The 15,143-nt window shown below is 54.4% G+C and overlaps 1 protein-coding gene across 1 annotated transcript; it reads right to left on the bottom strand.

Moving 5' to 3' along the window:
* Window positions 1–864: 864 nt before the first annotated feature.
* On the bottom strand, window positions 865–11,991 carry CAV3 (caveolin 3). The gene is made up of 2 exons (XM_008532346.2): window positions 11,336–11,991; window positions 865–1,619 (listed from the first exon to the last, which is right to left on the bottom strand). The coding sequence occupies exons 1-2, from the start codon at window positions 11,447–11,449 to the stop codon at window positions 1,278–1,280; spliced, it is 456 nt and encodes a 151-aa protein (XP_008530568.1). The 5' UTR covers window positions 11,450–11,991; the 3' UTR covers window positions 865–1,277.
* Between the last annotated feature and the right edge of the window lie 3,152 nt (window positions 11,992–15,143).

Below are 15,143 nucleotides of genomic sequence, written 5' to 3' on the forward strand. Positions count from 1 at the left end.
TGCCTCCCAATCCATGTGTGGTCCACTCCACCACATTGCCCTCCAGGACCCCTTGGGCTCATGGCCAGGCACCAGTGCGGGCATGCCCCTGAAAACCTGAAGAGTGCTGTAGAACCTTGATTTTACTTAAGTGGCTGTTGCATGAAAAAAAAAAGGTCAAATAGGTTTGGGAGATACAGACCCAAACTGCAGGACTTGTCAGAGCCTTTAATGTACTAATGTCTATAAAACATCTCTGAGAGAAAGATATAGCATTTTCCAAACAAATTTAACCACATAAGCCACTCCCCTCTTTTTTAGTATAAAGTTCTGGATAACACATTTGGGAAAAGCATCCCTAAAGAATGTAAAATTGCCTTTTTTTTTTTTTTTTGCAGTGGGGGTAGGTGGGAGGAGGTGGGACTTGCCCTTTCTACTGCTTCTTATTTCCCTAGTGAGCCCACAGGTGCACACATTGGCCCTTATGCCCTCATCACACCTGTTAGGGCTGAAGGAGTACACCTGCCAAGTGGCAATGCCAGGCGCCTGGGGACTCGTTTGAGCCCAGGCCCTGCCCTCAGTGGTGCCCAGGGAGGGTCACTCCCCTTGCAGCCCAAGGGCCACTTTCTCCTGTTGGTGACCACTGGCTGGCCCAGGGGCAACAGAAGTCAGTGGGAAATAGCGTCCCAAAGAAGGTGGGGGCGCAGATAGCCCGCAAACAGGAACAGTCTCGAGAAACCAAACCCTGTCTGGTTCTTGGATTTGGCCGAGAGTAGGGCCACGCGACTTGCCCCACTTGTTTCTCAGGGCATGGACATCTATTTCTGGAGCTTATCAGCACATGCACCCACCTGTGGACACACACAAAACACAGCGTTCCCCGAATGCGGCCGAAACCCTTTATTGGAGCCACCCTCCCAACGCCGACAGTCACCGGTGGCTTTCCCGGGCGGCGTGTGTGGACGGGTTGAGCCCGGGTGGGAACCGAGTGCTGGTGGACGCTGTTACAGTACAGGTGAACGCAAAGACTTGCAGTAGCTGCCTCTTAGCAAACCATCTTCCCTCACGCCGGGTCGAGGGGGCATCGTGGGGGGCGGGGCAGAGTGAAGGGCCTCTGTGCTTCCGCGCGCGGGGGTCGTCTTCTCTTTCTGGCTTCCCTGAAGTGTGTGCTCCTGTCTTGGGGGGAAATAGCAGTCCCTAAGGAGAAAAAGCTCGCCGGCAGCCCGCGTGGAGCAGTCCTGTGGGGCCGGCCTGGGCTGACATCCCCCGCGCGGCCGCCCCCGTCGCCCCTCCCGGCTTTACACCTCCTTCCGCAGCATCACCTTGATGTTGCTGCACATCTGGCCCAGCGCGGCGAAGAGCGGGTTGCAGAAGGTGCGGATGCAGAGGGAGTAGATGTGGCTGATGCACTGGATCTCGATCAGGTAGCTCTTAATGCACGGCACGACCGCCCAGATGTGGCAGAAGGAGATGCAGGCGAACAGGAAGCCCCAGAGCAGGGCCAGCGGGACGCCGAGCAGCGTGGACAGCAGGCGGTAGCACCAGTACTTGGAGACGGTGAAGGTGGTGTAGCTCACCTTCCACACGCCGTCGAAGCTGTAGGTGCCCACGGGCTCCGCGATCACGTCTTCGAAATCCACCTGCGGGGGCGGGAGGGGAATCCTCAAGTCACAGCGTCCCCCCACTTCTGAAGCTTTTGTCAGAGCCCCCTGGAGGCTGGGTAAACTCGATGGCTGGGACCGCCCCCCGCCAGGGACTCTGACCTGGCACATCCGGGGCGGGGCCTGGGACTCTGCATTTCTGACAAGCTCCCAGGTGATGCTGATGCTGCGCTAGAGCAGGGAGGGACAAGAGCTGGTCCAAGCCCTCATCTTACGGGTGGTAGGCAGCCCTGAGGAGTTGAGTGACTTGCTCAAGGCCAGCAGTAAGTCAGAGGCAGGCCTGGAGGCGCGGCTCTCAAATTCTGTTATTTTATGATCTTAGGGAGTTGGATGGTCATACTCACCCCCCAGAGATTTACTGGGTGCTGCTGATAGATGGTGAACTGGCAAAGGCTCCTGCCCTCCCAGAGCTTATTGGCAGTCATACCACAGGGATAAGTGCGCGGGAAGGGAAGGATAGGGGGCTTTGCTCCCACAGGGGGCATTTCACTCAGCCTGGTGGTGACAGAAGGCTGCCTGGAGGAGGAGAGACATAGCTAAGGTGATACCTGAAGGTAGCCAGGTGGAGGCAGGGGTCTGGGCTGGAAGAGCGTTTGGGCACTAACTGCTGGGACCCAGAGGGACAGACAGTCTGTGGTCTCGGAGACAGGCAGTGCTTCTGGAAGGCCGAGCGCAAGCCCAGAGGCTGGAGGGAAGCGGCAGAGGCTGGAGAGGCGAGGCAGGACGGACACCAGGCCAGAGCAGCCTCTGAAGGCTTTTGCACAGGGAGCAGCTCGGCCGGATATTATTATTTTTTTAATTGATGTATAATTGACATATAACATAGTATTAGTTTCAGGTGTACAACATACCGATTTGACATACGTAAAGATTAGGAAATGATCACCACACTGAGTTAACATCTGTCACCACGCACAGTTACAAATGTGCGTGTGTGTGATGAGAACTTACAAGATCTACTCTCTTAGCAACTGTCAAATATGTAATACGGTGTTATTAACTATAGTCACCATCCCCAGGACTTATTTATTTCATCACTGGAAGTTTGTACCTTTTGATCCCCTTCACCCATTTCACCTGCCTCCCACCCTCAGCCTCTGGCAACCACCAGTGTGTTCTCTGCGTCTTTGAGCTGAGTTGTGAGCAGCTCACCGTGGCTGCCGTGGTTGGGGTGGTGGTGAGGACGCATGTGGGGGACGTGTTGGGAGGGGTCGCAGTATTCCAGGCAGGACCTGCCGGCGGCCTGGGTTGGGGTGATGGTGGTGGGTTAGAGGCGCATAGATGTGAGCTATTTTAGGATCTGGCACGTGGCAGAGTGAGGGCCATGCCATCGTGTCTAGCAAAGGGTCTGGAGTCTGAGCGTGGCTGAGCCGGCTGAGGCGCCGGTGGGGAGACAGGAGTTGTCTTCCTTGCCCTGGTCCCGCAGCGACCCCAGACTTTCCTCTCCCCACTGCCCACCCCGTCCCTCCTTCGCAGCTGGAAGGAACGTGGGCGCTCAGAGAATCCGGTTCCCACATCCCACTGAAATAGTGACTGAGGTCCCATTCAGAAAGTGGGAAAAAATAATCAATGGACTTGAAAAAAAAAAGATTACTTTCAGCCAAGTTGCTTAACCAACCTTTCTGGGGTCCCTGCTACGTGTTATGCACTGTCATAGCTGCTTTCCGTATATGATGTCATTCAATGCCACTAAGTCTTGGCTGTCTTGTCTATAAAAGAGGGGCAGTGACCATCTTCCAGTGTTCCTGGGCCATTTTAATAAACGTTGGTTGAATGAATGCACAAACTAATCAGACTGATGGGAGGGGCCCCTGTGGGGGCCGATGGGGCCAGAGCTCACAGTTCAACCTTCCAGGACGAGCCCTTTCCCCACCTTTGTTGGTGGGCTGAGAGAAGCTCCTCTCCTCTATGAGCAGAGTTATTATTAAAATTACTTTTCATTGTAAAATAACATAGCCACATTGTAGAAATTAAAGGAACAGCAAGAAGAGAGCAAACGCATCTCCAGTTTGTATTTCTCTAGCACTAAAGACGCTATCGCTTTGCTGCTTCTCTTTCCAGCCTAAGTTCTTTCGGGGGAAGTGGATGCAACCAGGTTGTCTGTACACCAGCTATTGGGCGGTGCTGAGCATAATACCAGGCACGTGGTAGGTGCTCTGTGACAGTAATTATTTGTCCCCTTGCTCTGAAGTTCCCATGAAGATCTATCTCAGAAAATCTGTCGGGACCCCAGGTCGAAAGCTCCTACGGCTCCAGCCTGCCTCGTCGTAAATGCGGGTGTGCACTCAGACCTCAGCCTGCGCTGGCAAGAGGGCCAGAGTCCTCTTCTCTCCCATTTTCTGCTTACACTAACGATCCTACCCCTGGAATCTCTCTGTCATGTCTTTTAATTATCAGTTTTGTGCAGAAGCCACTGGTGCTGATGCTGGAACTGTTTCCAGCGATCGCCTTCGGGCACCGTGCATGGGCAACTCCTAGTTTTCCAAATCAGCAAATGTGCCCTCAGAGGATGGGCTGTGCTGGAGGAGGCGGCTGGCCCCTGACTGGACTGAGCGTGGACACAGTTTGGTCCCAGCGCTGGTTTGGGCAGATATTTATAAGACCCGGCTCACGCAGCTCGAGACAGTCCTGCCAGTGCGTCAGAAGCACACAGTGACTTCATTTCTTAATTCGATTCCGGAAGCAGAGGGAGATGCCTTTTTCTGGGTGGGCGGTGGGGTAGGGGCTGGATCCACCGGAGCCACAGGGCTCCGTGTGCAGTTGGAGGGCGGGTCTGGGGTGGAGTGGGAAGGTGGCTGCTCCTTCAGCTGGTGTCCCCTCCTCTGGCATATTTATTTTTGGAACAGGAAGAGAGCCAGTTGATGAATCGGAACCAGCCAGCGCAGCCCCTGCGGTCTCCAAAGGGCGGGGAAGGTGCCGGACAGCAGAGGGTGCAGGGGAGGCCAGCAGCCACCCCTGTCAAAAATACCTCCCCCGGAATCCTGCATGACTCAGTCCTTGGGCATCTGGGGTCCTGGACAATTCCCACAGCGTATCTGTGGGTGGGGGAAACAGCGCTGGGCAGGAGGATAGACATCTGGTTCTAGTCTCCCCTTGGCCACTGAGTTACTGTGTGACTTTGGGCATGCTGCTTTCCCTCTCTGAGCCTCTGAGGGTTTTTTCGATTGTTTGGTTTTTGTTTTTTAACTCGACACCAAGATGACTGGGCTAAGATCCCTAGTGAAACGGTGTTAGTTTTGGAGTCAGAAGACCCGAGGGGGTGGCTTAGCTGGGCTGGGTCTTACTCTGCTCACTTGTTACCTTGCTATTTAAAGGGTGGTCCACATTCGGTGCCCCCTCCCCAACAAGGTAAGTACAGAAGCTGAGAGTAAGCATCTAGAAATATTTGCAGAATTTTGACACAGTAATTTTATGTCTATTAAATCTGATAATAATAAAAATGGGAGCTTATATTTTTGATGTCTGTTTTTCATTTCATTTCTCTAGTAATTAACTTTTATTACATTTTACAAAAGTATTGGAATAATCCTAATACAACTGGCCCTTTCGCCAAATAGTTTGAGAATCACTGGCCTGTAAAGTGGAAGTGGCTGCAGAACAGCTGATAAATGGCAGAGCTTTGCTTTTTGTGTTGTAACTGGTAGTAACAATAATAGAATTCTCTACAATCTGGGATCCCCAGAGTAAAGCCCACAATGTGGCCTCTGTAGGTGTCGGTTTCTGACCGTGTATCTTATATCTGGTGCTTCACCCGGCCTGTAAGGGACAAGCAGGGGTGCAGCCGGTGCTGGCCTGACATCAAAGCCTGGCCCTGAATTTCCTCTGCTGTCTCCAGGATCAGGGTCATGGCAGGACCCGGTCCCCCAGCGGGAGCTGAGGCACAGCACGCAGCAGAGGCTGGTGCTGAGGGCGGGAGGAGGAGGCTAGGGGTTAGCTGGAGCTTGGGGTCCAGGCCACCTTACAGGGGAACCTGGGACACTGGGCTGGGGCTTGAAGGGCCTTGGGTTCCTGTAAACGATCTAGGAAGGGATGGAGATAACAGGGGGCTTCAAGGTGAGAGAAAGGATCCCACCAGAAGAACCTGGTCAGACCTGGGTGATGGGGTCCTTTCCCTCCTGCCCATCTCCTTCTGTCCTCTCTGTCAGTCTCGGCCTTCAGGAAAGCTGGTGCAGGTGCAATGCAAGCAGGGGGACCAGCCCTGGGTTGAGTTCCAGGCTTGGCTGTGCACCAGCTTGTGGTGGGTGGTTTGCTAGTCTCCAGAGATGACCCCCAATCAGTCATTCCTCTCAGCGTTTATGTCCTTGCATAGTCTCGTCCCATGTCAAGTCTGGGCTTGCCCTGTGACTCGCTTTAACCACCAGGAGGCGGTAGAAGGGAGGCTGTACCAGTTCCAGAACTAAGCCTCCAGAAAGCCTGGCAGCTTCCGCTTCTGGGCGCCCTGAGCCGCCGTGTTGGAAGTCCACTTTTATACCCTGCTCTGGAGACCAGTGCAGTTAGAGGTCCGTCACTACACCCTGTTCTAGAGACTGCTGGAGAGGCCCAACACTACCCGGAGATAGAGGCCCAGCCCTCCCAGCATCCCAGCTGAGTCCGGCCTCCCACCATCCCTGCCAAGGCACCAGCATATGAGTGAGCCATCTTGGATGTTCCAGCTCAGTGGAGGCCCCAGGTGGTCGCAGCCTGGCTGCCATCTGACTGCAGCTGCATGCGAGGCCACCAGTGGGACCAGCAGAACTGCCCAGCTGAGTCTAGTCGACCCGCAGAACTGTGAGAGACCTTCAGATGGCTGTTGCCTTGAACTGTCGAGTTTGGGGATGATTTGTTACACAGCAGTGGATAACTGATACAGTGTCTTCAGGGAAAGCTGGTGATAAGCCTGGACTCCGGTTTAGCTTCTGTAGGAGAGGGGGGACTTGTTTGTGCTTGAAAGTGCAAAGCATTCACTAGCCCTTGCCCAGGGAGAATTTCTGGTGGCAGGGTCCAGAAATCTGCATTTTAAAGAGCTCCCCAAGAAAGTGGACCATGTTTTGAAAAACTCTAAACTAGTTGATGCCCAGGAGTCCCAATAACACAAGTTATAAATACCTCAGTGGGAGTTAGCCCAAGGTGGCCCTCCTCAGGGTTACTCGACAGGGAGCAAGACGTTTCCAAAAGGAAGGAATTGCCAGTGTGGAATGACTGGCAGCTTGGACGACCTTCCATAACTCAGCCTCAGGCTGCCCCTTCTGCCCTGTCTCCCACAAATTCCCTTTCAGATGCTCTGTCTCAGTTCCACTGTTCTCCGGAATAGTGTAGTAAAGGGGTTTCATCTGTGTGTCAACTCTGCCTCGCTGATGGTCCTGGAAAGTGCTGGGATCTATTAGTAATGTCTGCCATGGACATAGGTGGGGGAGCGGTCATACCCATCCCTCACGTTTGCCAGCTCTGCCCAACATTCTTCCCAATGTTGTGGCCTGTGCTTTTCTTGTTCTTTTCTTCTTGAAAAGCCTATTCCCCCTTTCCACATTTTAATTTTTTCCCATTTTTTAAATGCACCTTGGATACCTCGGCCCCGTGAAGCCGGCCCCCGATTTTCCAGGTGAAATTAATGTCTTCCTCCCTTCAGCTCGTGTGATGCTTCACCTGGCACTGACTTGTGGTGTTTAGCCCCTTCTCCCGTATATTCTCATTATTTTAGTCTCATTTTCTCTGTCGGGTTGGATTCTTCTCAAGAGGAAGTACCAGGTCAGTTTCATCTTTCTGCAACAGGGCATCCAGATGGGCCCGAACTGGGAGCAGAGTTTGTCGGACTGGTGGGCTACTGGGTCCTCGGGTGTTTAGTAGCCTGAGCTGACAGGCAGCGGGTGGTGGTGTCTGTTTTTCTGAAGGAGGAGGGCGTTTAGCGGCAGCTGTGGGTTGGAGGTGGCTGGGAGCCAATGTGACAGGTTGGGATCATGTCTGTCCCCCGCCCTGTTTGAAGGGCTGACGGTGAGTGCCTGAGGAGGGAGCAGTGGGAGCCAGAAGCTGAAGGGCCTGCACGACGCTTTGGGCTCAGTCGTCCCTGCTTTAGGGCCCGCTGCCTCAGGGGAGTTGGGCAGAGAGGGCTGTTGATGAGACAGCCCTGAGCCCTCCCAGAAGTAACGCAGGGCGCTCTGGAGCAGGGCTGGGGTCCAGCAGGAACGCCTGGGGAAGAGGGCTGGAGGCTTACAACGTGGGTCCTCACTGGCAAGCTGGAGAGCCCGGGCGGCCCTCGGCATGCATTCACATCCCCCCAGCCTGGCCTGGGGCTTACACACAGGGGGTCTGTCCTGCTCATCACCGTCTCCTCTGAGACAGCACAGTGCCTGGCACCCAGTGGGCACCCAGTAATGATTTGTGGACTCAGTGTTCCACGAATGGTGGAGATTCTGGGGGCGGCGGGACTGGGGTGTGCTCTCCCCAGCTGCTCAGCTCTGGGCCCCCAGGAGCCTCCCATCTGCCCTAGGCCCAGCCCAGAGCCCTGGAGACCATAGTGTGAGTCTTCTGGGCTGTACAGAGCTCCGCTCTGCCTTTGGCACTCATTTTCCAGACTGGGTTCAAGGGCAGCACCAGGATTGCTTGGGGGAGGTTTGGGGAAGTTTTTACTCTGGAAAGTCCAAAGGGAGCGTCTCCCCTCTGCTGGGGTCAAATCCACAGACACGGTGGGTCTATCTCCTACTCTTCATCTGTGGCTTTTCTGTGCGAAACCTCAGCACCTGGCGGCAGAGGGGATGGGTCTCCCTCCTCTCCACCAAGCCTGTACCTACACCAGGGGCTTGGGCCCAGAGAGGGAAAGAGATTTGCTTAGAGTCACACAGCAAGTTAGTGTCAGGGCTAGGACCAGAACTCAGGTCTCTGTAGCTCAGTCTTATCCCAGCATCTTCCTTTGTCACCATCCTAGCCCATGAGGAGCCTGTGGCCACGTGTGAAGCCACCTCTGACAGGTGCCGTCTGAGCCTTCATCTCAGCCTCTGCCTTGTTTCTCTCTGTCTCCCTCGCCCCTCACTCCTTGCTCTTCCTCCTCCTTCCATCCTGTCTTTTCCCCAGTCGGTGACAGAAGCCCAGCTGATCCGAAGGCTGACCTTCGGGCAGACTGCCCACCCCCTTCCCTGCCGTGCTCCCTTCTCTCCTTTCTTCATTCTTTCTCAGCCCATCACACCGACCTGAAGTCTACCTGTTTGTGGTATTTATCTGACTCTGTTGTATGATCCCCGTTCTAAATCGAAAACTTTTTCATTTCTCACTCCTTAAGAACAAAAGAAAAAGTCAAATAACTCCCTAAACCAGGGAATGTCCAATAAATATACCGAATAATAACCCCCCCGGACCAGATTGTTTGTGGGCCTTTGCTCAGCCTTGAGTGATGATTCTCTGGGGCTCAGGGGGGCTGCGTGAGCAGCTGCGTCTCTGTGGCCGCCCCCGTCCCTTCCTTGGATTACCGTCTGGGCCTGGAGCCTGGCCGGCTCCCTCCTGGCTCAGCAGGACCCGAGAGCCTCTCTCTACTTGTCGCCTAGTGTGAGTGTCCCTCAGAAACCACATTCTCTTGGGGTCCCCTCCTCCATCCCCAGCAGCTGGCTAGGGACCACCAGGGGGAGCACGGGCGTGAGAGCTGGCCTGTGGCAGAGTCCTCTCGTCCTGCAAGCTCCTCCAGGCTCACATTTCAGCTCCTAATCAGCTCACATTTGTCACACCCTTGCTGTGTGCCAGGGACCGTATTAGGCACTTTCAAACCCTTTATCTCCCTTCAATCCTCACGTTGCCGTTCTATTGTTCAGCGCTGCTCTGAGACTCATTGACCCGGTGGGGGTGAATGATATCACGCTCATCTTTTTTAGGTTAGAAGAGTCTAGATTTGAAACTAGATCTGGTAGCATCATGTCCAGGACTATTCCCGCTAGAGCATATTGCACAAATCACGACAAACATTATTTTAGGTTTATATAGTGCTTTTTGGTTTGCAAAATTCGCTTCCTCATTTTCCCCATTGCAGCACTTTTCACCTGTGCTGTAATTAACCTATTTCCATCACTGATGATATTTATAAATTCACTAATAGCATAAGATGAGCTGTTATGACAAATGCCCGGGGTGAAGTGGGGGCACAGAGGAGGGAGCTACCAATTGCCTGGAGGAGTTGGGGAAGGCTTCCTGGAGGAGGTGATGTTTGAGTTGGGTCTTGTAGGCTGAGTGGGGCCTTCACCACGTGGAGGAGAGGAGGCAGGGGCTCCTGGCAAAGACACAGGAGTGTGTTCTGGTTGGTGTGGCCGACTCCTGTTGTTGGGGCTGGAAGCTGGGAACAAACTGGGCAGAAGAAGCAGGTTGGGGCTGGGTTGTGGTGGGATTTGAAAGCCGTGGGGAGAAGTTAGACTTCATCCAGCACGGGAGGTGTCCCACTGAAGGGGGACAGGGTAGGGGCTGAGTTTCAGAGCAAGCCCTTCGCCACGCATCTGATCCAGTGGCTGTGAGCTTTGAGTACTTGACCTGTGGCCAGTGCACCTGAAGAATTCGAAATCTTGCTTAATTTTAATTAAAATGTAGAAACTGGTTCTCCATTCTATGAGTGGAAAACATTTAAGAATATTTGGAACCATAAGTGCATGTGAATCGTTCTTTGACTGTACATTTTAGGAAATCTCAACACACAACAAGGATTTTGGATGGAAATGTGGAGTCTGAACCGAGAGGCAGCCTTGGTCTAAGACACACACTGGATTTTGAAGGTGTAGCAAGGCTGTACACTGGTTCATTAATAAGCGTTTTATATTGACTACACAAGGAAATGATACTGTTTTGGATATGTTGGGTTAAACATCATGAAAATTAATTTCACCTGTTTGTTTTTCCTTTTCAAAATTGTGGCTGCTAGAAAATTTATGGTTCCGTGGGGGGAGTGTGTGAGGGGTTGCGTTGTATTTTTATTGGGCGGTGCTGGTGTGAGAGTCCGACGCAGCCCATAGGACCCGGGAGGCCCCTGGCTCCTGCCTTTTCTGCAGCCCTTTGCAGGGACTCTGCTGCGGGCGGGTGGGCGCCCTGCTCCCTTGATCCCTGGAGGGGATTCTGCTGTAGAAAGATCCCTGTGGCTACGGGTGGAGGTTGGAGGGAGGGTGTGGGCCTGGAGGCACAGGCAGCCAGGGCACCCGGCGAGGACATAGGCCTGACTCCGGCAGCAGCCGGGGGACACAGCTCTCCTCTGAGCCACCCCTTGCGGCCCGGGCACCCTGCGAGAGGCCTCTGCCCTGGCCGGCCACTGGGCCTGGGGTCGCGGGAGCCGGGTGAGCGTGGCATGGTCCCACTGTGGGCAGGGGACATGGGCAGTGTCAGGGGACAGGGTGCACCTGCGATAACCGCCAGCCCTGCAGGAAGCCGTGCCTGGGATTAACCTGTGCCCACTGTGGAGCCCGCAGAAATGGCCCTGGCCCGGAAAAGAGCCCAGCTTGGCCACCTCATCGCTGGCCTGGGACGAGGCCAGGAGCCCATGGGAAGAGCGTGGGAACAGTCGGGAGGGCTTTCCTCCCAACCCGTCAACACCTGGGCCCTGTCTGGCCAGCTCCCTTTCGGCTCTGGTTTGTGCCAAAGGTCCTTTGGGGCTTGTACCAGCTGGGTTTTGAGGGGGGGACTTGGAGGAGCCCGGGGAACAGGTCCCTTTTCAGGGAAGCTGATGGAACGGGGAGCAGAGCCCCTGGGGGCCCCCAGCCTACCTTCACTATGTCCTCGTTAATGTTCTTGGGGTCCCGGTTCACCAAGTCGATCTCCTTGAAGTGAATGTCCTTGACGATCTGGGCCTCCAGGTCTGTGTGCTCCTCGGCCATCATCGCAGAGCTGGGGGGACCCGCGGGAGGAGACCGGAGCTGCGTGGCCGGCGGGGCTGAGGACTTGGGGCAGGGACACCCGTTCAGTGTCCCCAGACTTGTGCCCCTGCCGGCTAAGCAGGCCCCACCCTGCGTGCCGGCTGACAGCTGTCCCACATAACTCCGGCCTGCTCTCGCTAAAGCCTTGGGTGGCAGGCCTCCAAGCTAAAATTAAGCCTGGAGCCCTGCTGGAGGCGGGCACTCCTTAAAGGGGGCTGCCACGGCGCTGGCCCTGCAGAGGGCGGAGGGCCTGGCCCCCGCTGCGGGCTGCCCAGGGGCTCTGCTGTTGGTGGGCAGGGCGCTGGTATTTGCTCACCGCCATCAGCGGTCAGGCTGCCACCCAGGGGTGGTGGGGTTGGTCCCCAGCCCTGGCTCTTGCTGGCTGTGTGAGTGTGGGCACACCTCCCCTCTCTGGGCCACCACTTCCCTACCTGTAAGACGGGACCGTCTGATAACCATCAGGCTCTGCCTGTCCTTGCAGAGAGCAGGAGACGAGCTCGTGTGTGGGAAAGGCCGTGCTAGGGATTCTCCTTGGAGTCGTTAGTCCCGGCCCTGCTGTTTGGTGGCCCTGAGCAGGGCTGAGGTTTTCCTGTTTCTGGGGTTTTCCCCTGGAAGGGGAGCTGATGGGCTGGCGGGGGGGCCTGGGGGTGAGACAGGGGAGGAGACCACTGATGGGGTTGCCCACCTCCTCTGCTTTCTTGTTGCCACGTGGAGGGGACGCAGAATCCACATTTTTGCTGCCTTTCGCCCTGCCTCTAGTGACAGCTTCCAGCGTATCCATGGGCCCCAGACACAGCGGGGGTGTCAGTGGGGAGCATCTCTCTTGCGGGCTTGCTCAGTTTTCCTGTGTCTTCTTCCAGCTCACCGTCACTCAAGGCCTCCACAGCACGAAGGACGGAGACTCTGAGTCCCTGGGTGCCAGCGTCTGTTCATCCATTCGTCCATCCACCCACTCATTCATTCAGGATTTACAACCACCTGGAGATAAACAGACAAATTAGGCTTGGTCCCTACCTTGAGGAGCTCGCCGTCTAACAGGACAGACTGATCAAAAAATAAGTAGTTATAGTACAGCATGGCAAGTGCCACAGATTAGAGATATTTCTCAAAGAACTTGCCTTAGAAGCTCATAGGAGGCGACAGCTTACTCTGAAGGCATCAGGGAAGGCTTCCTGGAAGAGGTGGCTTTAGAGTTAGGTTTTGAAGGACAAGCAGGAGTTCGCCACATAGAACATTTCAGGTAGCAAGACTATAGCAACCAGGGGACTGGTGAGAACCAGAATGCTGAGAAGTGTGCCGTGGCTGGGGCTCTGGCTGTGTGGGGGGTGAGGCAGGAGATATGGCCCAGCTCAGGCATGGGTGTGAAGGATCCCGAATGCCACTAAACAGTGTGGATTTTATCTAGAGGTCCTGGGAAGCCATTGAAGACTTCAAAGCCGCAGAAGGTCTCTATCAGATTTGCGTGTGAGGAAGACCACTGGTGATTGGAGCTGGGCAAGGTTTGAGGCAGGAAGACTAATTGAAAAGCTGGAGGCAATAAAATAAGGGCTCTGGGGCTGGCCCAGTAGTGTAGTGGTTATGTTGCGTGCTCCCCTTCTGGAGTCCAGGGTTTGCAGTTTCAGATCCTGGGTGTGGACCTACACACCGCCCATCAAGCCATGCTGTGGCAGCAACCCACGTAAAAAGTAGAGGAAGATTGGCACAGATGTTAGCTCAGCGCCAATCTTCCTCAAGCAGAAGGAGGACGATTGGCAACAGATCTTAGCTCAGGGCCAATCTTCCTTATCAAAAATAAATAAATAATAAAATAGGGGCTGTATCAGTAATTGTACTTGGCTACTAATAAAAAAGATGCAAAATGATAGTGGCTTGTAAAAGCTGGGGATTTTTTTCTCTCTGTCACATAACACAAATAGGTAGTTTGTGATGTCATCAGGCACCCAGACTTCCATCTCTCTGTTCTGCTCTTCTGAGAGCCACCTCATAGGCAAAAGATGGCTGCTGCTCTTCCAGCCATCGTATCTGAGTCTAGACAAGAAGAAAGAGGAAAGGGTGAAGGCAGGAAAAGGCATCTGCCAGGTGAGTTAGCTCTGTTAGACAGTTTTCCCAGAAGTCCCACTTGACAATTACTGTTTGCTCTCTTTGGCCACCCCTCTTGGTAAAGGATGCTAGGAAATGTAGATTTTTAGCTGGGCTCGTGGTCGGCCCTCACTGTGTCACTAGGGTTAAATGGTAGGCAACAAGAAAACTCTGTCACTAAATCTCTTAGGAATTACCTGTTTGTTTGTTTTTTTATCTCCTTGCCTGGGTCCCAGGTCCCAGGTCCTGGGGACATGTCCCTCCTCCTGCAAAGAGACTGGGACGAAGAAGACGTGTTGCTGCCTGCCTCCATGTGGGATGCAGCGGGCGTCTGAGCCTGAGCTTGAGCATTGTCCACCGCAGCACCAGGTGCATCTGGTGAAAGCTGGGGCAGCTGGGCCGGCAGTATTGTCACAAGGGGTGGAGGAGCTGCCTAGAAGAGACTCATCAAGGAGAAGTGATGGGAACAGAGAATGGTAATGACCCTGGAAGGTTGCCTTTTCCAAAGGTGGCCGCGTCTGTGCTCTCATGATGGGACTGACCCTCCTTCCACCAGGAGCTGGGTCTGCGTTGCTCCCTTCATCTGGGCAGGGCTTTGGATGGTTCTCATTCACAGGGTGCAGCAGAACCCGGGCTGGGTGAGCTTTGGGCCAGGCCATAAGGAGGGTACAGCTTCCTGGCTGTCTCCTCTCGGGATCCTTGCCTTTGGAGCCCAGATGCCGTGGGGCGAGGTAGTGCCCACCAGCCCATGTGGCAAGACCACCTGCCAAGGGACTGAGGCCCCGAGCTGTCAGCCAGCGTGACATGTGTGAACAAGGCTTCAGAGGACTCCAGTCCCCAGTCTTCAAGTCGCCCCTAAATCGTCGCGCCTTCTAGGTGAAGCCCAGACATCATGGAACAGGGACAAGCTGTTTTCTCAGTGCCCTGTCTGAGTATCAAAACCAGTGACTCCAGGAGCATAATACTTTCTTTTATGTCACTAAATTTTGGGATAGCCTATTTCACAGTCATCGTAACTGGAACAATGAGTGATAACGGCAGTAACCAGCTACTGATTGTCGAGGTCCACTCTGTGCTGGCGCCGTGCTGAGGCACCCTCGGTGCCCGTAAATTGGCTCATTTGTCATGTAAAGGGGCCTTGAGCTGGGGATCTTGATGCTGAGGGCCGAGGTTGTGGGGCAGCTAAGACACATTTTGGATTTCAGAGGAAGGAAATGCTGCGGCCCGAGGTGACCACGGAGTGCTTTCTGGAGGTGGCGACCCTTCAGCTGGACCAGAAGGATCACTGGAATCAGAGAGGCAGAGTGGAAATTGCCCGATGCCAGAGGCAGAGAGCTGTCTCTCATTTCATCGTGACAATCCTGTTTCCAAAGACGATGTCGTGGAAAGAGCATTTGACTCGGGAGCCGCTCCTCCTGAGGTCCTTTCTTGGCCCCATCACTAACCAACTTTGCGACCTTGGGTCAGCTATTTGCCTTCTCTGTGCCGAGTGTCCTCACCTGTCAAACGTGGATGGCGAAACCTGCCACGGTCCTCACGCCACGACTCTGTACCTCACATCCTGGGGGAAAAGCTTATG

The sequence above is a fragment of the Equus przewalskii genome, chromosome 15, assembly GCF_037783145.1.
Source record: "Equus przewalskii isolate Varuska chromosome 15, EquPr2, whole genome shotgun sequence".
In the NCBI taxonomy this organism is placed as follows: Eukaryota; Metazoa; Chordata; class Mammalia; order Perissodactyla; family Equidae; genus Equus; species Equus przewalskii.